The 21666-nt window shown below is 36.8% G+C and overlaps 1 protein-coding gene across 6 annotated transcripts in view; it reads left to right on the plus strand.

Moving 5' to 3' along the window:
- The window catches only part of kaznb (kazrin, periplakin interacting protein b), a 134257-nt gene that overhangs the window by 80166 nt on the left and 32425 nt on the right, over positions 1–21666 (plus strand). The window contains exon 1 of one of the 6 annotated variants that reach the window (XM_019090792.2): positions 2886–3051. The exons of the other annotated variants lie outside the window; for them this stretch is intronic. Coding sequence (XP_018946337.1) covers positions 2949–3051 — 103 coding nt within the window. The 5' untranslated portion in view covers positions 2886–2948. Of the gene's footprint in view, positions 1–2885; positions 3052–21666 lie in introns of those variants that run through there. 6 annotated transcript variants of the gene reach the window in all.

The following is a 21666-nucleotide window of genomic DNA, read 5'->3' on the forward strand; positions in this document are numbered from 1 at the left end:
GTAATGAGCTTTTATTTTAATATTTTCAATTTTCATTTTTATTTTATTAATTTATTTCAAAAAGTGCTGTTGTCATTTTATATTAAATTTAGTACTTTAGCTTAAGTATATTTTCTTTTGTTCATTTCTCAGTTTTTCATCTAATATTTGTATTTCATTTGAAACTTTATTTCAAATAATGAACTATTTTTAATAGCTGTTGTCATTTTTGTTAGTTTTTATGGTCACACTTTTAAGGTTCAATTCTCGCCAATAACAAACCATTAACTATGACTTTTCCCTTAATAAACTCATAATTTGCTGCTTATTAATAGTTAGTAAGGTTATTGTTGAGTTTAGTTATTGGTAGGATTAGAGATGTAGAATATGGTTAAGCAGAATTTGTGCTTAATAAGTACTAGTAAACAGCCAATATGTTAATAATACGCATGCTAATAAGCAACCAGTTAATAGTGTGAATTGGTCCCTATACTAAAGTGTTACAGGTTTTTTTTTATGTTTCTGTATAGCTTTATTTTTATTTCAGTTTTTTTATATTTAATTTTACTACTTCAACAAACTTATTTATGTCTGTTAGTTGCCAAATCAACATTTCTAGTTTGAATCTAATATTTATATTTTATTTTACCTTTATTTCAATTACCAAACACCGTCATTAGTCATTTCACCCTTTAGTCGTGTGCTTCTGTGTCTTTAAGAAATGCCCTCTTCATGTGTGAAATGGGCAGTGCCTCTGATTGCTGACCAGACTGTTGCATTGTGGAATTCTGTGCCTCCCTCACAGACTCATAATATCCCAAGCCATGCCTCCTGGGGCCTTGGGGCAGCTCCTGACAGGTGGAGCTGCAGTGCTGGTTGACTCAGGACAGGTCCAGGGCATGGAAGGCCAGCGGCTAAAGGCAAACAGTGAAGGCCAAAGGCTGGGGAGGATTACTGGAAATTTTACTGCTTGATTTGACATCATCTCAGCGACCCAAGTGAGGAGAAGCCCATCTGGACTCCATTAAGCCCTACTGCAGTGGAATGACATGGACACACTGTGCCAGACTGAGAGTTTTATGTGTGTCCTTGAATTACTAAGTCTCTCAATTCTCTTACACCTCTCTTTGCTCTCTTATTCTGTCACTGAAACTTATTGCACATTTTTATGAACATGCACAGCTGAGCTAGCATTTAGTACAGGCTAGCATAAAATGTTATGCTTCTCAGCAACTAATGACTGACAGTCCCAATAATATTGCTGACATTGTGACATGCGCCAGTGACCGTCCTCTGTGGTCAGCAGTGCCAAAATCCTTAGCCATTTTTTCAAAATACCTCTAATGCAATCTCTTCATTTATCCATAACCATAAAGGTACTTTCTAATCTAAAAAAATCATTGGTTAAAGTCAGTTAAAAAGACTTGCCCAACCTAAACATGACTTAAAATAAATTTACATAAAATAAAATGTGTGGTTTCCAGACCCGGAAAAGTCGTGTGAATTAATAAAATTAATATACAATTTTCTTGTTACATCATTATCTAGTTAAATATTAAAAAAAAAAATCTATTTATTCATGTTTATTAATGCTTATTAATCCTTCATTAATCTTTCAAATTAAGGTTTATTGTGTGTATGGAAACTCTAAGTAATTTTCAGTAAACATTCAAATCAATTTAATTTTAAATTAAATTAGAAGCATCTTATAAATTCAGAACAGAAATGTAGTATGAATTTAATTACCCCAGTCATCAGTGGACCTCCAGACCATGACTGAAGGCATCAAAAAGCTTCAAAGGGCTGAACACGATCCCAGCCGAGGAATAAGGGTCATATCTAGCAAAACGATTGGTTATTTTCTAAAAAAAAACAACAACAAAAAAACTATATACTTTTTTAACCACAAATGATTATTTTGCACTAGCTTGACCTCACGCATTATACCAACCAAGTGTTTACAAAGCAAACGTGCAAAGAAGGTCACATTAAGTAATGCATGAAGACGCGCATTGTTTTTCGCCTTCTGGAGTAGAATTTTTGGTTAATGTGTGTAGTTGATTTTTTTTGTTTGTTTTTTTTTTAAATTGGCCAATTGTTTCGAGAGATAAGACCCTTAGTCCTCGACTGGGATCATGTAGAGCCCTTTGAATCTGTATTGAAACTGCAATTTAGTCCATTATATGGAGAAAAAAACTTAATTTCTTTTCATTTCTTAATTTTTTATATGGCCACCATTGAAGTCTATTATATGGAGAAAAAAAATATTTTAAACTGAAGAAAGCAAGAAATGAAAGACATCTTGGATGACGTGGGGGTGACTAAATTATCAGGAAAATTTTATTCTGGAAATAAACTAATCCTTAAAGTTCATTAAGATGTGGCACTATAATGTCCTCCTCACCCAGAACGAATACATTTACATTTATGCATTTAGCAGACGCTTTTATCCAAAGCGACTTACAGTGCATTCAGGCTAACATTTTTTACCTAACCATACTATTAGAAGTATTCTCTAGTAATCCACAGAAACACAAGTGAGTCCACACAAATATTGAAGCTGCGTCACTGAGCCCACTAATTGCTGAGATGTGATGTTTGTGTAGATGCCGTTTTCTCTAATTGAGATATCAAAGCCATCCTGTCAAGACTAATATTAGATCAGTAACGCTTTAGCTATGGTATTTCAAAGCTATTACTTGCATATATATCACATATTTGTGACATTGCTGCATGGTAAGTGGTTGTGATTAAAGTATAATGGGAGGGTTCAGTAAGACAAAGACAGTGAGAGAGAAACTAACCATCTGCTGTGCAGCCCACTTCCTGGGCAGGGCGAGAAAGTGTTACAGTGAGGAAAGGGGGATGGGGAGGGCTGCACCAGCTGCTGGAGAAGCACTGGATGGGTCAATAAGACTGAGAGTGTGCCACAACGACCGGCAGCCTTAGTTAGGTAAGGTTACATTGGGATGGAGAGGGCGAATTTGGCGTCTCCATGGTTCTGGATGGAAGACAACATGCGTTGGCCTGGCTGTGTGCCCTGGGATCTGGATGAGGACGATCTAGTGCAAGGTAAACTGTATTTATATGCTCCTGTCGTTCAGACAGTCCTTTAAGAACAGCAAAGAATGTTAGCTTTAGCATCAAGTAGAGACTATAATCCACTGGCTTTTTTCCACCAGATGTGCATTGTCCCACTTACTACTGTGGAATTCATCTGCGATTAATGTTTTAGCTGGTGCAGGATCTGTTCTTTATGTCAAGAGACGGTGCTGTGGTTAGTAGACAGCTGCTCATTTTTACCTCTTCGGTTGTGCCCTCACAGATTTCAGGTTTCAGGACATCATTTGAAACTGAGCTCAGCAGAATCAGGGCATCTGACACCAGCGGTTCTCACATACTAGGGCTGGTGAAAAGACAGAATCGCTTTGGATGTCACTTTCATAGCACAGGGGTTGGAAACCTTAGATGTTTCAAAAATGAGCAAGAAATTTTAATTTTATTTTAATTTTATTTTTTTGCAATTGCCGTAATCCATTTTCACACTGCAATGTTTTAGTTTTATTTAGTTATGAGCTAAATGAGAAACCAAATAGAAACCTTCAATATGTGTCAAAATCAGCAAGATTTTTTATTTACTTTATTTTTGCAATTAAAGTAACCCTTACTCACAATCACACAGTATTTTTTTTAGTTATGGGCTAAAGGAAAAGCTAAATGGGAACCATGTGTGTCAAAATGAGCAAGATCATTTATTTATTTTTTAATGTTTTTATTTTTTTTATTTTTTTATTTTATTTTTGCAATTGCAGTATTCATTCCTCATTGTCACACACCACCTGACCTGTTCAATGTTGACCATCTCTCATTGGACAAGTTAACTGGCTTCCATTGGCTCACAGGGTGCCACATGTGTACATGCTGATGATGTTGATTGGTCTGTCTCTCAGAATAACACTTTGTATAATAAAGGAGGTGTAACTTCAAGTAATGATTTATGTGGATTTCTAAAGAAGAGCAAGAAGAAAGTGGGTATACTGTATATACCCATTTAATATTGCATCAAGCTTTTCAACCCATCATGCATAGTTCTTTACATTCCACACAGAAAACAACAACGCCTAAAATTTCATCATGAAGGCAAGAGATACACTCTTTTTTTTATCACTCAAAGAGATACAGTACAACAATCATGACAACTACAATGCAAAGAAACAGTGAAAATAGTAAACAAGGAGGTGGTAATTTACATGATTTATGCATGCATTTTCTAGGAAACTGCAGAAATCACAAAATGCATATTTTTGTGTTGCATATATTGGATGAGGTTTATGTGTATGCCGAGTTAAAGAGTTGGATTTATTATCCATGATTAGCAAAAAGTAAAAGTGATTCATATGATTAACCTTGATTAAAACCTCTGCTGAAGTCTGTTACACTGTAATGTTCTATAGTGACGTCTGACCTTTAAAATACTGTTCGCTGTAAAACCCTGTAAAAGTTTCTGATATGATGCCATAATCTTTACAACTGAAAAAGGGTTCTCTAAATAAATGGCCTTTATTTGTTCATACAATGATACACAATCTTTAACCGAAATCTGATAATGTGAATGAGAAGTTGAAAAAAAGTTTACAAAAACACAAGATAGCACATCTGAGACTTAGTTACAGAAATTATCTACAGAATAAAGTTTGAATAAAATCTGTGTTAAGCTGTTCAGTCTGAATTAATTGGTGGATAACATTTGTGGATGAGGAAAACTGTAGGTTGGAGGACTATCAGTTCTGTGATGCTTCGCTAGCAGTGTAATTATGTGAGTTTCTTCCACCTGTAATTAAATGTCTTTTGTCTTCAACTTCATTCCATCTTTTTAAGAACTGTGGAATACTCCCCCACTTTATCCCCAGACACTTTCATGTGCAAAGGGGATTCAGATTTAAGCTTGTGTTTTTTTATGTAACCGTTGCTTAGCAACTAAGACGGTATTCTCTGAGCGAGTAAAGTGCCAATAGACACAACGCAGTCCCTCATGTGGATATGCTATATTATAAGAAAATATTTATCTTCAAGGCGTGTGTTATGACATCAAACTCATTCTTATCATTTTTTCTGCATGCCTGCATCCCGCTAGTTTATGTTGTCCATCCCACAGCCGTGTCGACATATCAGTTCTGCTCATTCTTTCCTAAATAGGACTAATAATTTCTGTTTCCTTTTGAGTTCAATTTGAGCTTAATGGGCATATTTTTCGCTTAACTCATTTTACAGAGTTTCCAAAGGTTTCATTTGTGTTGGAATGACATTTAATTTTACACTTGATATAGATAAAATAAGAGAAGTTTGGTGAAGAATTTTTAGGTACGAAATTAGAAAAGTTTTCCGTCCTTACTTCTACCAAATTTGCATTTGACCTTTTGAGAAACTATTTACATAATGTATTGTGGACATAGAGCGAGTGTGTTTTTTGGTGGTGCATTTTAGAGGGCACATTGATTATAAGCCTTTAATGAGAGGTATTTTAGGCCACTTGCAAGGATATTCGTCTTCCATTCGAGTCTCGCCAGCTGCTCTGAACGTCTCTTGAGGCTGTTTTGGTTAAATCTTGCTTAAATAAAATCAATGCTGAGGTCTCCATAATTAGGATTCCTGGGTTGTTAATTAAACACTGCTCAAGAGGAGAGCGTGTGTTGGAACACCTCTCAAACTTCCCATCAGGGACAAGGAGGTGCCGCCAGGTCCATCCTGATGTGTTTTAGATACTCATCTGCCCTACAGTAAATACAAAGTGTAGCAAACCGTGCCTCATTTCACCTGCATTGTAAGCGATTTTTATTTAAATGGCTCCTTTATTAAAATTATTTACAAGAGAAAGGACATTTTAGGGAATTTCTCTGAGCATATATTAATAGATCTGTCCTTTTGTTAAAGGATTAGTTCACCCCATTGGAAAAGAAATTCAGAATTCTTGAGGCACCAAAAAACTATTTTGTGTGAAGAGCTTAAAAGTCCTTTTTCACTTATAATCTCCAGTCAGATGTTAACCATTGCAACCAGATTGGAGTTGAACTTGAGTCAAAATCTTGAGTGAAATGCTTTATGAATTGGATAAAGTAATTCATTGAAAAGATTTGACTCAAAAGAATGATTCCTTTCTCAATCAGGCATCACCACTTCTCCCCTAAACACTGATGAACTTGCTAGACTCAATACAGTGGGTTTTCTTGTAATGTGTTTTCTATTTTAATTACATTCTGTAGTGGTTCATTTGTCCCTCGTGCCAAGAACTGGCAAGATTTCCAACAATCTTTCACAGTAAGCTTCATCTACTCCTCAGCAATTTTCTCCTTTATGTCCCTTACTCTTACTTTCTCGCTCATAGTGACTCATATGGTGGTATGTCACACAGTATCCTTCTCTTTTCCATTATGTTGAATCACATCACTTTGTTGGCTCTGGTGAACCTGACATTGATCCACGCTGGCCCATTTCACTGCTTGCAGTCTCACTGGCTTTTATTTAGCGAGTACCCTGTGCAATGCCGCCCACATCACTGGAAATCCTTCCAGAGTTTCTCCTTCTAAGGAAATCTTAGTCGTTAGCCAAAGAGCTTGTTAATTAGAGCCTGACCGGAGTTTCATGTGGAGGAAGTGTAAAGTCAGGTAGAATAGAGTGCAATAGAGAACACCTAATTTTTTCACAGCTTTAGTTACGGAAGTATTTTTCCCATTCATTTTCTATTTATAAAGATAAAATATATTTATTTAATACTTCTATGAGCTTCCATGAACTACAACACAACATTACAATCTTTGTAAAAAAGCAAAATTATTTTGAATCACTGGACTGCTTATCATGATTTGGTGACTCCCTTCACAGGGCTTTGGATGGTGTAAAGCAGGGATAGGCAACTTCGGTCCTGGAGGGCCACTGTCCTGCAGAGTTTAGCTCTAACCCTAATTAAACACACCTGAACAAGGCAATCAGTGTTTTCGGGATTACTAAATAGATACAGGCAGGTGAGTTTTTATGAGGGCTGAAGCTAAACTCTGCAGGATAGTGGCCCTCCAGGACCGGAGTTGCCTATCCCTGGTGTAAAGGAATAGTTCATCCAAAAATGAAAATTCTGTTTTAAACACAAAATAAGTCACTTTGAAGAATATGGGTAACCAAACAGTTGATGGTGCCCATTGACTTCCATAGTATGGAAAAAGTACTGTAGATGTCAATGGGGACCATCAACTTTTTTTTTTTTTTTTTTTTTAAATATCTTCTTTTGTGTTCAACAACTTATATAGGGTTGAAACACCTTGAAGGTGAGTAAATGATTGTAGGTGAACTAACCCTTTAAAATATATAGAAAATGAGGAAAAATATAAATGGGAAGAGGAGGAAAAACAGAAGTTGGTAAGAGGTAGGAGAAGTGTCAGTCTGCTCGGACATAGAGGTAGATGCTGCTGACACGCAGTAAGCTCTTCCTCGTCTACAGCTGGTAATGAGGACAGATCAATCCTGCTGTCGACCACTAAGCCAGTCAGCTATTGTCTGTACTTAACATTAATCACATAGAGGCCAAGTGTTGGCATGCATTATTGAAACGGTTGGTTTGTTCATTTATGGATGCATTAATTTGGAACGAGACTTTCAAATATGTCTATGAAGAAACCTACACTGATAGCCAGTCTCAGTCTTCAGACTAATGAGATGCCTATTTGTCATTGTACTTGCTCAGATTTTTCTAGCATTGTCTGTGGAATCAGGGCACAAATTAGACTTGTGTCTGATGGGCAGATAAGCCCGGCAACTCGTTACCACTTGTTGGAAATCTGAATCAAACACAACTCGGATTAGCAAATTGTGTATACTGCAAGACTAGCATTAATTGAGCAATTTATTATAATCATGCCGCATTTGGGGTCAGAAAGCCAGTCATAGACGGACCCCTAATTGCTCAGACTGTGAGCGTGCAAAAAAGATGAATAGCCTGTCTGCTCTGTGTCCTCATCCGGGGTCAAATTGGTCACAGAGTGTGCCTGGAATTTAGCACTCCACACACACATTTTCTCTCGACTTTCCTATTCTCAAACACGACCTTGTGATTTTGTCTAAAATTAACGTAACCATGTTTTTGGTGATCCTTGTACAGTTTTTGCACATGAAAGGGAACGTCCTCTGTTTTAATTGACTTGAACATGCATATTAATATCTGAATCTCCAATGTTTGGAAAGGCTGCCATTAACTAAGAATAATTCAGCTTCTCCTTTAGTGACAGTTGGTCCTCCTACCTGTCTGATGCATAAGAAGAGGCCAAAGGCCCCGTCAGTGCAAACTTCATAGGTTTTCTAACTTTGATGCTAATTAATGTCACCACATAGCAGGCCGTTAATTACAGGCTTCATCAGTACAGTGGGAGTGGATTCTCTGAGAACTATTTTGTATGCCTGACATATGTGCCATTTGGTTTCACTTGGCTGTTTTATCATTGGTTTCCCATCTGTATATGTATTTCACTGCATAAAAATTATCATGTTTTTCTTGTTTTTCAGTAAAAAAAAAAATATGCAAAGTTGTGAACAAGAAGCATTTACTTTATAAGCACTAGCCATTCGAAATTATGAAGTCAGTTTTAGCCTTGATAATCAGCAAAATAGAATAATTTTTGAAGGAAAATTAAATTTTTGTCATCATTTACTATTCCTCTTGTTGTTTCAAACCTATATGAGCATAAAATAATATTCTGAAGAATGTTTAATTTGTTTTTTTTTCTGTGTAATGGACATCAGTGGAGTCCAAAACAACGACAAAACATTTGCAAAATGTTTTCTGTTTCACAGAAGAAAGTCAGTCATAGAGGTTTGAAACAACATGAGGGTGAGTAAATGATGATAGATTATTCTTTTTTTGTGTGTGCGTTCCCTTTTAAAAATGTTTTTACTGGAAAACAAGACAAAAATACTGATTATTGCAAAGTCATGTAATGCCACACACATCACAGTGCGAAATTTGTCTGCAGTCCTGCAAAAATAATTGAAAGCATTACTCCAATGGCCAATATCCCTTAGAGTCTGCCAGTAGTTCTGATTCATAAGCAAGTTTGTCGTGGTATAGTTACCCTCCTGCTGTAAATTTATGTATTGCTGCTGGCTTGTTTTGTGTCAGATAGATTGGTATAAGCATCTGTGTGAGTTATTTGTTTGCGCTCCATTTTTGGTCTCAAGAAAAAGGCTGACTTGTGAAAAAAAATGTTCCCGTATTTATTTATTTTTTTTACCTTGTCACTCTGAATAATGTGAGATGTTTGCAGTACTGAATGAATCACACTGGGTAGCATAAAATGATTGAATTAATTATCATCCATAAATTAATTTGCAGTTCTCACTTATGCTCAAAAATTCATCACATAGCTGACACTCAAAAAAGCCTTAAGACTTAATATGGAACGACACTAATAATATAAACTGTGACAGCCTCTCAGAATTAGTTTTAGAGATATTAATAACGTCATAGATGATATATCTATCTCAGCTATAATTATTTGTTTACATGCCCTATTATAATAACCCTTGAGTCTATTAGCATAGGAATTGCTCCGGAGATCCAGGTCTAAATGCTGAAGACCTCTGCGAGCATGATTTATTCATTAGGAATCTTTCCAGGGTCTCGACAGCATCGATCTGCACTTTCATCGCTTCGCCCTGAACATACTCTCATCGTCTCCTCGTGCTGCAGCGGTGACGCAGTCTCGATATGCCGCTGCTGTATTCCCCCCACGTCTCCCATCCAGATATCGATCAGGGGCCAATATGTTACTTTCATTTCCCCCTACGCGTGTTGCAGCCGGAGGAAATGCCTAATGTCATCAAAGCACTCCATTAACTTGAAAAGAGGAGGAGGAGTTGGAGAGACCCCATCCCGGCAGACAGCTATCAACACGAGACCTGAAGCCAACACTTCCGCTCATACCGCAGATGCCATCGGCATGCTTTCTAATGAGACACTGGAGAAAAAGTGTGACGTCTTTCTGTTTTGTACAATAGCTAACTAGATTAAATTTGAGTGTGAGTGTACTTAAAGAAATAGTTCACCCAAAAAATGAAAACAGAGTACATCTGAAAATGTACTCACCCTCTGGCCATCCAAGAAGTAGATGAGATGTCTGTTCATCAGAACAGATTTGGACAAATTTAGCATTACATCCCTTGATTCTCTGCAGTGAATGGGTGCCGTCCGAATGAGAGTTCAAACAGCTGATAAAAACATCACAAAAATCCACAAGTAATCCACATGACTCTATCAGTTAATGCCTAAGCTGCGTGTTTTGGATTTTGTTGTGAAAGGACAACAGGGAAAGGACTTTTTCACTGGAGGAAGTTTTATAATGGCATTTTGTCTAGAAGTTTTAAAGTTAAAACACCTAATGGGGGATTTGTTTCTTACAAACATGCAGCTTTTTGCTTCTGGAGACATTAATTGGTGGACTAAAGTTGTGTGGATTATTGTGATGTTTTAATTCAGATGAAGAAAAAAACTTCTACATCTTGGATGGCCTGAGGTTGAGTACATTTTCAGCAAATTTTTCATTTTGGTTGAACGATTCCTTTAAAAGAATACACATTGTATGTAGACAAAAAGTGGGTTTTAAATGTTTTCCGCTTTTGCAACGTCCAATCGAGTGGTCAAACAACAGGTTGGGCATTCAAACGATACAACACTAACAAAACAATGCTGACATTAGCACTGGCATTTTAACAGACACGCACACTTGTGTCTAGTATCTGACCGGCCCTATTATCTGAAAAAACAACAAGCTGAAGTACAATTGAGCTGTTTGTTACACTTATTTGTCTTTGCAGACAGGCTTTGTTGTGAATAGAGGTATATAAATGTCTTCTTGTGATCACCTTTACCTGGCATACCATAGCAAAGGACAGACCACTTTTAATGTATAATTCAGAAAGCTAGCCTGTTCTAGGCATGCATGGATCAGTAGCACTATGTAAACCTGAGCAGATAAATCACTAACGGTTCTCAAACCTGTGAGGCTTTTCTCATATGTGCAGCTGTCAGCAGGGGCTCTGATCAATAATTCAAATATAGTGAATCAGATGTCTCTCTGGAGAGCTGCTGTGTCCTCCCAGGTGTGCTTTAATTTTTCATACTATTGTTTTTAGTCCTGCTTTTCATGCTCTGGTCGATGTGAGCCTCCACTCTCTGGGGAATGATGTATGGAGAAGATACAGTACATTCCATTTTCCATAAGTTGCAGGTGGTTCAAAATCTAATTACTCTGGTTTCTAATGAAGCGTCAGTGCTTTTGTGGGAAGACATTTTGCTTTAGAAGCAAATTTGAGGACTTTTATTGCAAATGTCTGTGCTGCCATATTCAGGGAGCATATTTCAAGTACTCAAAAATGATTGATTAATTATGTGACTCATTTTTTAACTAGGTGTTGTTTTTTAACAAGTAACAAGGTGACATTTTTAGTTTCTATGTCTGTCTGTTGTTCTGTCAGTTGATCATACTATATATTTTTCACTTTCTCTCTCTGTAAAACTTTCAAAACCTCAAATAAGGCTTTGTCAAGGCAGCATTCAAACTTTGCTTTGACAGGATCCAATAAAAAAAAATAGTGCAGCATCCCCTTGCCAATTGGAATATATACATACAAATGACCAAAATGCACATCCTTAATTGGCAGCTTGCTCCAGCTCACAGACCACTGAGTAAAGCCAATGGGGACCCGTCATAGTGAAGCCTGGGTCCCATACTGGGTCCCTTACCACCCGGTCAGCTGGACTGGAAGTCTGTGGCGGAGCTGGTGATAAGCAAGTATGTGTGACAAGGAAACTAATATGATGTACAGACCTGAGGGAGACAGGTCACCTAAGCATCTGCCATTCTCCAAATGTCCCTTCACTCCACAAGAATATTAAACAGCATCTGGATGAGCAAAGGATCATTTCCTCCTTTTCTGTTCCCATCAATATTTTTGAACCTTTTATAGAGGTCTCAATTATTTATTGCAAAGTGCCTCTGCGTCGGTTGTGTGAATGTGTTTGAAAAGCTTCTTGTTGTGCTACTGTGTCTGTTGGATTTCTTTCAGACAGATTTTGTAGCTTTAATCTTTGATGTAAATCCAACCTTATCTCATCAGCGTGCTCAGCAAAGCTCCCGAAGTCAAAGAGATGAGGGCCTGGTACAGCTGTGATTGGAAGTCTCCATCAGGTGAATGTCTCGTAAACCTGGTATTAGGATTTGTCTCTGATGATCTGATCTGATCTGAAGTGCTCAGACGGGAGGGATCACTATTCTCCTATGCTCACTTGTGAATAGATTTCACAACTACATGAAAGACATTTGTGTAAAAAAAAAATTAAAACCCTAGATTTAGCGTAATATATATATGTATGGACTCCCTTTAGACCATTTACATTTCAGAAATTGGCAGATGGTTTTATAAAAAGTTGACTTGGCAATTGTATAATGCATTTAATGCATTCCCTGGGAACCAAACCCATGACCTTGGCTTTGCTCTACTGTTTGAGCTACAGTACTGCTAGGAATAGTAAGTTGGACTTTCACCCTCATTCAATAGTTTCAAGTGATTTCATGGCACTCTCAATAATGAATGTAGGAAGGACCACTGTTGGGTTAATGAGAAGGTGCATATTGTTTTGCAACCTCTATATTTCATTCCATTGGATAACTGAAATGTAATTAAATATGTGAATGACTAAGATGTAAATCAAAGCAGATTAAGGCACAACGGCTTTCATGGATCTGCATTTCTTTGCTGTATTTTGTGTTTATGTACAACTTACAAACCCTAATCACCGGACAGTGGATCGTAACACTGATAATTGCCCAGAATTACTGCACTTGACATTCAGTGAAAGTGGATTCAGTTTGGCCTTGAGTACAAATGGCCTGAATGTAAAAGGGCGTCCTCACAGGCATAGGGACTTACAAAGATGCATCTCGAGTGCACTGAGATAAATCTTTGAGCATCAGTGCAAAAGAAGATGAGAAGACAGTCTATTTAGGAATAATAATGAAATGCAAAGAAGCAATCAAATGGGAAGAGTAAGGCGATTCATCAGATGTTGGCTATCTCACGTTTCATTACAGAGATGCCAGTCATTCCCTCTGCGCTAATGCACATACTGACAGCTGTAAGCTTTGGATACCCAAAGGGCAGAGTAGGCACTTTTCTTTTTTCTCAAAGAGAGGAGCTTGTGCTGAATAACATTAATAAATCACTCTCAGTCACCGCCAGCTGATACCTACTGCATAAAATTTCGTCGACAGATGCAGAAAAGCCTGTTTTGCTCAATTAAACACAAAGGACAGAGGTCACCAATTAGCAAACTAGCAGTCCAGATCCAGTCCCATGAAAGGTTCCAGTGGGCTAGGAATCATTTATCATAAATTAATATCATTAAAATTCACATGGAGAAACCGCATCTGAGGTGGAATGTATGTTTGATGTAATTTGCTTGTGTTTGTTCATTTGTCATACAACCAGTCTAATTGAAAGTTGAAAGTCACTGTTCTGTTGTTGATAAAGCTTCTTTGGAAAATAGTAAAAAATACATTTGAATAAAATTAATTATTTAAAATTCTGTAATAGACAAAAGACTTTTTTTGACTATTTATGATTACTTCATTCTTTCAAAATGTCATGGCTGCTAACCTGAACATTAAATGAATTTGACTGAAATTTACTTATTTAATTTCTTAGCTCTACAGCATATTGACTCTTGAACGTGTATGTTATTTTTGGACCTTGATTAATCGAACCTTTGCTGGCCGTGAAATTTAGACTCCAGGCATCTTTGAGTTATTGAATACCCCCAACTGAGGCCTTATGAAATATGCTGATCTTTGACATCTGTAGCAACAATGATGTTGAGCAAGTTTTGGTTGTGAAAATCCCTCCGTTTCAAGCTTGATTGTAACTGCTCAGAATGTCAAAATGCACTTGAGAAATCAAACTCAATTTATAGCATTATCTCCCAAATACGGGGCAGTCGGGGGCAGTCGTGGCCTAATGGATAGAGAGTCGGACTTGTAACCCAAAGGTCCCCCCACCCTTGAACAAGGCACCAAACCCCAAATCCCCAGTTGCCGCAGCATCGGCTGCCCACTGCTCCGGGTGTGTGTTCACTGCTGTGTGTGTGCACTTGGATGGGTTAAATGCAGAGCACAAATTCCGAGTATGGGACATACTTGGCTACACATCACTTTCACTTTCAAATCAAGCGGCTAGCTGTATAAGGTGAACCCAGTATTTGTTTTGACGGCTATTTCTACAACATGCTTGTCTATCCTTCAGTGGCAGGTGGAATTGAAATGTCAAATCCCTGTGACCTTTCCTCAAGATCCCCTGTGTGGGTTTCTGACCCTTAAAGAGCAGCTTGGATCATTAGTATCCAGCTAAGCCCTCTGTAACATTTAGATTGCCCTGCACACCCAGTCAATCCCTTCTGAGTAAGCAATCATTCAGATCTGCAGGAAAACCTACCCTGCACTGTGTATTGGACTGTAAAGGCCTGAGAAGCACTTAACTAGATAAATTTATCCTTAGGAACCTGCAACAAATCATAGATGTTGCTTTTAAAATGTTTTCATGTGAAAACATTACTTCAAAGAGCACTATTATTTTAGTTTACCTCAGGCTTTATTCGCTTTCTGCAATGGACTATAATTTCTTATTTCTATGTGTTACTGATGTTTATACCTAACATCTCAGTGTGATAGAGATTTGGTTACATCTTCACTACCCACAATCCCCTTCATTATTCACTAGTTTTGAGGGTACTGTGCTGTAGACACTTTTCTGACTCTAAACAAATACCTCTATTTTCTAATCCAAAAGTCTCTTCAGAGTACTAAGATGTTTCTCTGCAGTATGTTATTATCAGTTTTCCTGTTTACATTGTGTGATAATCCAGCAGTTTTTAGACTGTTGTCCGGGACCCCCAGGATCTGCAGGGGATGTCTGTAGAAAACAGTGTGTTATTATCAGTTTTCCTGTTTACATTGTTTTGCAGGGGATGTCTGTAGAAAATATTAAAGGAAAAAGAAGGGTTTTACAAAAACACATTTTTAAAACTGTCAAATTTTTTTGTTTTTTTTTGTTTTTGATTAGTTTTGATAGTTTAGATGCATACAATTATTATATTTATTCTGCAGAGTGCTACACAAATGCACTCTAATTTTTTTTTTTTTTTTTAAATCTATAGTGTATATTTGATGTATAATAAAAAAAAATGTATATACACTACTGTTTAAATGTTTGGGGTCTTTAAAAAAAAAAAAAAATCTTTCAATAAGGAGTCTCTTACACTCCTAAAAATGAAGGTGCTTCACGATGCCATAGAAGAAACCTTTTGTTTCACAAAAGGTTCTTTGTGGTGAAAGAAGGTTCTTCAGATTATAAAAAGGTAAGGAAGAGAGGGTTCTTTAAAGAACTTTTGACTGAATGGCATCTATGACATCTAATGGCATCAACATTTTGTAACATTATAAATGCATTTACTCTCACTTTTGTTCAATGTGATGCATTTAGCTAAATAAATATATTATTTCAAACAAAAAAAGTTACGGAACCCAAGCTTTTGAACAGTAGTGTATTTTATTTAATGTTTTTAATATATTTTTGCTGTAAGAACCATGGGCCAGTTATACAGTTTTGCAAACAACATGTTGTATTTATAATATCACCGTTTTCCCACACACAGTACAAATGGCTTTTAACATTTTAGCAAAGGAGTCAAGGAGTCCTTGGCATCAAAAGTTTGAAACTATTGGATTAAAGCACCAAAGAAAACCATAATGGTTTTAAAAGTTTAAAAATCCATTTATTTATTTTTGTACTCTTTATCAGTCTCAGTTCTTGGTGAATGGAGGAATTCAATAGAGCTGTGTGGAATATGGTGAAGGTATAGAGTTGTGGGAGGTCATTTTCAAAAGTCTAATATCAAGAAAACCTCTGAAGGAATACTGGTGTCTTGTGTTGTTTTTGACTAGTTCTCTGTCTCCCACTGCTTATAAAAGACTCATATTTCAGCGTTTCCAGCAGATATTATAGAAAGCAGTCTAATGAAATATTTATCGTCACAGCTGACCTCACACAAAGAGATCCCGTGTTCATAGAGATTTTTTTAACGCATTATTCTGACACGCCTCGTCACTCCTAACATTCCACATGGAATTGTGTTTGCTCTTTATTCTGTTCATCAGGAATGAGAGGTATTCTCTTGAAAGAGACAGTGAGAAATAAGACTACATATACTATTTAAACACTATGAAGTTCTCCAGTCCTACCAAACCCACTTGACTGATAGAGTAATACTATATCATTATTGCATATTCGCCACAAGGCAGTTGTTGCAAGAAATTCAATTTGCTTAAACTCATGAAGGCAACTATTTATCAGATATTATGATGATTCACCCAGGCCCTGATTATTTCAGAGCGCCATTGACTATGATATCTCTAAACTGCCTACAAAGCATTTTTCCCCACACCAGTCATGAATAGAACTGCAGTGGCCTTCTGCGGCGAAGTGGCTCTTTGAATCATCGCCCACAGCATTGTCTTTTGACAGCCATTGTCATTCAAATGGTTTGCGCACTTCATTTAGTGATACTTTGGCACCTTTGATAGTAAGCTATCAGTTCATTATCATGATAATGCTTCTTTAATACAATTTATTTGACTGATTCATCATAACCTACACAAAAGAATAGGAGTGAGTAATGAGTTTCCGAAATGCGAGGCTGATATAGGCGGAGGATGAACAGAGCAGGGGCGAAGCTGAGGTGGAGATGAGTCCCCCTTCATTCCTCGGAGATTTTTTTATTTTAATAAAATTTTTGAATAGATAAAGTATCTTGGCATCCGGAGATATGTGTTTTGTGTTAAGCGCCTCAAGAAAAATTCTACACTTGAACATGCCATCATACACTATAATCAAACTCGGAAAGTGCATTTTTCAAGTTCAAGAGGTGTATACAGTACGTGCAAGCTAGTTTTCACTGATTTATATAATTTGGATTTAGTTAACAAAGAAAATCTTATCTTTTAGTTTGGGTATCAAACTATTTTGTTGTGGTATTTATGATAGATACAAACTGAGCTGAAATTAGTTTCAGTCAATATTAGATATTTAAATGTTCATGCAAAGTTTTTGCAGTTTCTACATTTACATTGCCTTTAGATTCAAATCACTTAAAATTAATCTTTAAAATACTCCTGATGATGCCTACAGTAACTTTTTTGTGTATTTTTACTTATTTATTTTTTATTATATTATTATTTATTTCATTGTTTTTATTTTTTTTATTATTATTTAATTTTTTTAATGGTATGGAATTTCAATAATCATTGTCTTCTACGATATCCATTCATTCATTACAATAATTATCTTGTCTTCTACCAGATTGATTGATTGTTTGATTGTTTGATTGATTTGTTAGTTAGTTTTCTTCGGAATTTTCACATTTTATCTTAATTAAAATTGGTATGAATATGTAGAGTGATTTTGAAAATAAAGATATTTTCCCTTGAGAAACATGTAGCAAATGCTATCAGAAGACTGCCTGCAGCTAATAAACTTTTTCTATTCTCACTATAATGTTTGCACATTATAATTTAATGCACAGTCAGGCTTGGATTTGGGAAAAGGAAACTGATCCTTCACCAGCAGTTAATGCTATATACTGTATAAGATTGCTGCATATTCTGTAAACACCTCTGATATGCAGTAATCTTCTGCTTATTGCTTTTGGGATTCTTCCCACCCCCTGCTTCATCTGTCTGTGCCTGTTTCATGCTGCTTAATTGCTGACCTTTGTATTCCATCTGCCCCTTGTGTGCATCGCATCATGGTGCTGTTAAATGATCTGAGAACAGACACTGGCCTTTCACGCTGATCCAGAAGTGATTCCCCACCCAAATCCTAATCTCGGCTGTCGTTAAAGAAACTGCCAAATCACATCTCATCCCTGCTGACAAAACTCGCATCAATTTCCATTAGTGTTCCTATTCATCGCAACGGTAGTCCCTCACACTGTCATTTCAAACACTAGTGTGCTACATTGTTAAATGGTTAGTGCGCTCACTGGTGAACCTAGTAAAACTTTCCTGGTGAAATACAGTCTTTCCAATGAATGTATGTTACTGATTCCCTCCGCAGCATTTTATCCATCTATGACGGAAGTGGCAGGTTTCTGATGAGGCGGAGGGTGTGTCTGCGGAAAGCCTCTGCTCTGGGCAGTGGATTGTTTCAGGCTGACAGTATCCACACACACACACACACACACACAGTGTGGCAGTCAATCACACAGGCCTTGAAGCATCGTCTCAGGCTTAATGTGCAGTGAATGCATTGCCTATTGATTTCCTCTGTTGTCCGTGACTATAAATACCGATTAATAAACAACATTTTTCCAGCCGTTGGCAACATCCTGTCCACTGGGACAAAACTCAGATGGAATTTCTGAGGGTTGAGAGAGATGATGGAGACTGGGCTTGAGCTTTTTATCACTTGCACCTATCAGGACACTGAACATGGGCCCAATGGGTCTCATGTCTCATATAATTGGTATTCCAGTCAGTCAAAAACCAGACAGGAAGTAGACTGGTGCGGAAGTAGGAAGTAGGAAAATAAAGGAATTAAAATGCATTAACATAGAAAACGTTTTTTTTTTAGTCTAATAATATTTCACAGTATTATTTGATCAAATTGTGCAGCCTTGGAGAGCCTAACAGACTTCAAAAACATTTTAAAAACTTACCAGCCCCAAACTTTTAAATGGTGGTGTATATTTTTTTTACTTAATTTTTATATATTTATATATATATATGTGAGTGTGTGTGTGTCATAGCCCTGGTAGAGCTGCTGTGTTCAATTTAGTACTTGCAAGCTCACACTATTTTACATAGCCACTTGGGACATTTTGTTGTATTAGATTTACATTTTTTTCCGCTTGGGAAAAAGTATATCACCTGTGCGTTTTTATTTATTTATTTATTTATTTATATTTTTATTCCACTTTTGCAGTTTTCAGCTCGAAATTACATTTGCCCACTTTGTTTCTCTAAGGATTAGTTTACCATGCGCAGGTGACACTCATTCGCCCATTCACACACTAAAATTAGATTTGTAATATTAACTCTAAATTTACTCTTAGTAAAATTAATTTGCTTCTGTTCCCTAAATCTAGCCTTAAGGATTTCACTATTGCAGACCAAACATAAAGACTCTCTTAAATGGTAGCATGAAGGATTTTTAAGCTTCTGAACCCACACAATATCCTTCTGTACTCCATCAATGCCAAAAAACAAAACACTCTCCATTGGAGGGCCCAGCTTTCAGGCTGCCTTAAGCTTTTCTCCTTCCACAAGTTTTTCCGACCCTTCTGACTTTTACCCCAACTCCTAATCACAGAGAAGATTGTTTCGATTCATCAATGCCATCTGCGGCATAGCCATACTAATGATACTCTGTAAGTGCTGCGTAATGCATCTAAGTGAGAATTTTTTTTTTTTTGTACTGTCAGCATTCCTCCACACTGAATTTGGATGAGGTACACTTGTTCGTGTTTGTGTCTGAGACACATGAGGTGGGCATGTTTTGAGAGTACAGCAACTATAATGTTTCATTCATTTATTTTAATGAGAAATAGCACTTTCATTATTAAATGTAGGTCAGAAACAGATCATTTCAACAGGAAATTTGATTTACAGTATTGATTTATAATATTGATATTTTCTGTAGTCTAAAGGATCTACGGCACTGATCATGAAATCTAAATAAAAATGAATAAAAAATGTTTCAGTTAAATTGCAGCCTCTTAGTTTAAATTTGCGAATGCAGACAGGAATGCAAAACCCCAAATGTTTTAATTTATTTAGTGTGGAAAACTTGGTCCTCAGCATTTATAAATCTGAAACCACACTGGCACTAATGCACATTTAATTGGCTTTCTCCAAATTAACTGTACACAAGTGCCAGCGTGTGGATATGCTGTGGTGAATACTTAATGTAGTAAGGAAGATAAAAATTAAGAACAATTGCTAATTTATTTGTTTTCAATAAAAGTTTATGTGAGTTTTAAGCCATCAACCAATGTACAGTATTTGCATAAGCCTTGCATAAAGCATTTTAATGATACTGCTGTTTGCTTGTTTCAATGACACAATCCATAGGCTGGCCTGGAATAGGTGCATAAGAATCTGTTAATTTTTTATATATTAAAGCATTGAGACCCACCTTTATGCAAGAACTGTTTTTAAATGTATTCTTTTATTATGACTTTTCTCATGGTCCTTTTTACACTTCTATCCACTTAGCGATGATTAATAATGCAATGTGTTTTCTTGTTAACTAGCGGCTTCAACGGAGAAGCAAAGACTGTCACGTCTGTAATGGAATGCAAAAGGAGTTTAGCATCAGCAAACAGCTGAAGAAGGGGATAATTGCAGCTTTAGTTTTATCCAAACAAACTAGGCCTATACAATTAATCCATCTTTTTGCTCATGATTATCTTAAAGTTCATTTAAATGCCTAGCGCACAACCAGAAACGGACTGTGACATCATCAGGCACAAGCCCCTCCCCCTCCACAGAGGTATCTTGAACTAGGTCAGCATGTGACTGGTCAAGATGTCTTAAGTGATATGTTGTGTTGACAGATATTGCATTAATAAGGAAGTGCTGGGGCTCCTAGAGACACACTGATTGACAAAATGCTGCCTCCAAGTCTGGCCAAGTTGACCTCTTGCCCTCCTAGGAAAAATCGACCTCTGTAGTGTGTATGTGTGGGTTTTGGCTGACACCAGAGAGATAGAAGTCAGCAGTATTCATAGCAATGCTCCCAGCAGAGAGAGCATTTGTCTGTAATTGTCTATCAATAGCATATAGATTCATTCCTGCTAAAAAAGAAACATTGAAACCAGCTTAAGATGGTCTCTCAGCCTGGCCAAGCAGGTTTATTTATTTATTTTTATTTTGTATTTAACTAGTTTAGCTTGGCTGATAAATGTCGAAAGTCCTTATGGTTTGTCTTCATTATTTTCATAACCTTTGACCTGATATAAGGTTTATATCTAGAACGGAGAAGGCCAGCGTACTGCTGCACATGATCTTCTGAACACTCCAGACTGTATTATTTCACTTTAGCTGATATGTTTGTTATGTTTGGCTGCTTTTGTGGCACTAATGTGATAGGAAAGGGCAGAAAAATTGTTTTTAGCTTAATGATCCTGTATTCAAACAGAATTATAGCTGGGGTAAGCAGTCTTGATATTCAGAAATGTCTGGAATATGTTAAAGTTTAATGATAATGACTCCCTAAATTGTCCAAAGGCAAAGTGAAAATGGCACTTTGGTGGTATAAAAGGGAAAAATGAACCCTATAAACCTTGTTCTAAATAGTCCTTTTATTTGGTCTTAGCTACATAAATATTTCAGAAATGAACTATCACATCAGGGTTGGGTGCAAAGTGCCTCCAATAGATTCATTTAAAAATCTCTCAAATGTGACGGGTCAAAGTGTTTAGCAAGTTAGGAACGACTGGACACCATGATGTGAAAGATATCACAGATGTTGGGTTGGACATACAGTCTATCAGTTTATCAATGGGTTGTATTGTTATGTGCCATGAAACACAAAACA

This window comes from Cyprinus carpio, chromosome B11 (genome assembly GCF_018340385.1).
Source record: "Cyprinus carpio isolate SPL01 chromosome B11, ASM1834038v1, whole genome shotgun sequence".
NCBI lineage: Eukaryota > Metazoa > Chordata > Actinopteri > Cypriniformes > Cyprinidae > Cyprinus > Cyprinus carpio.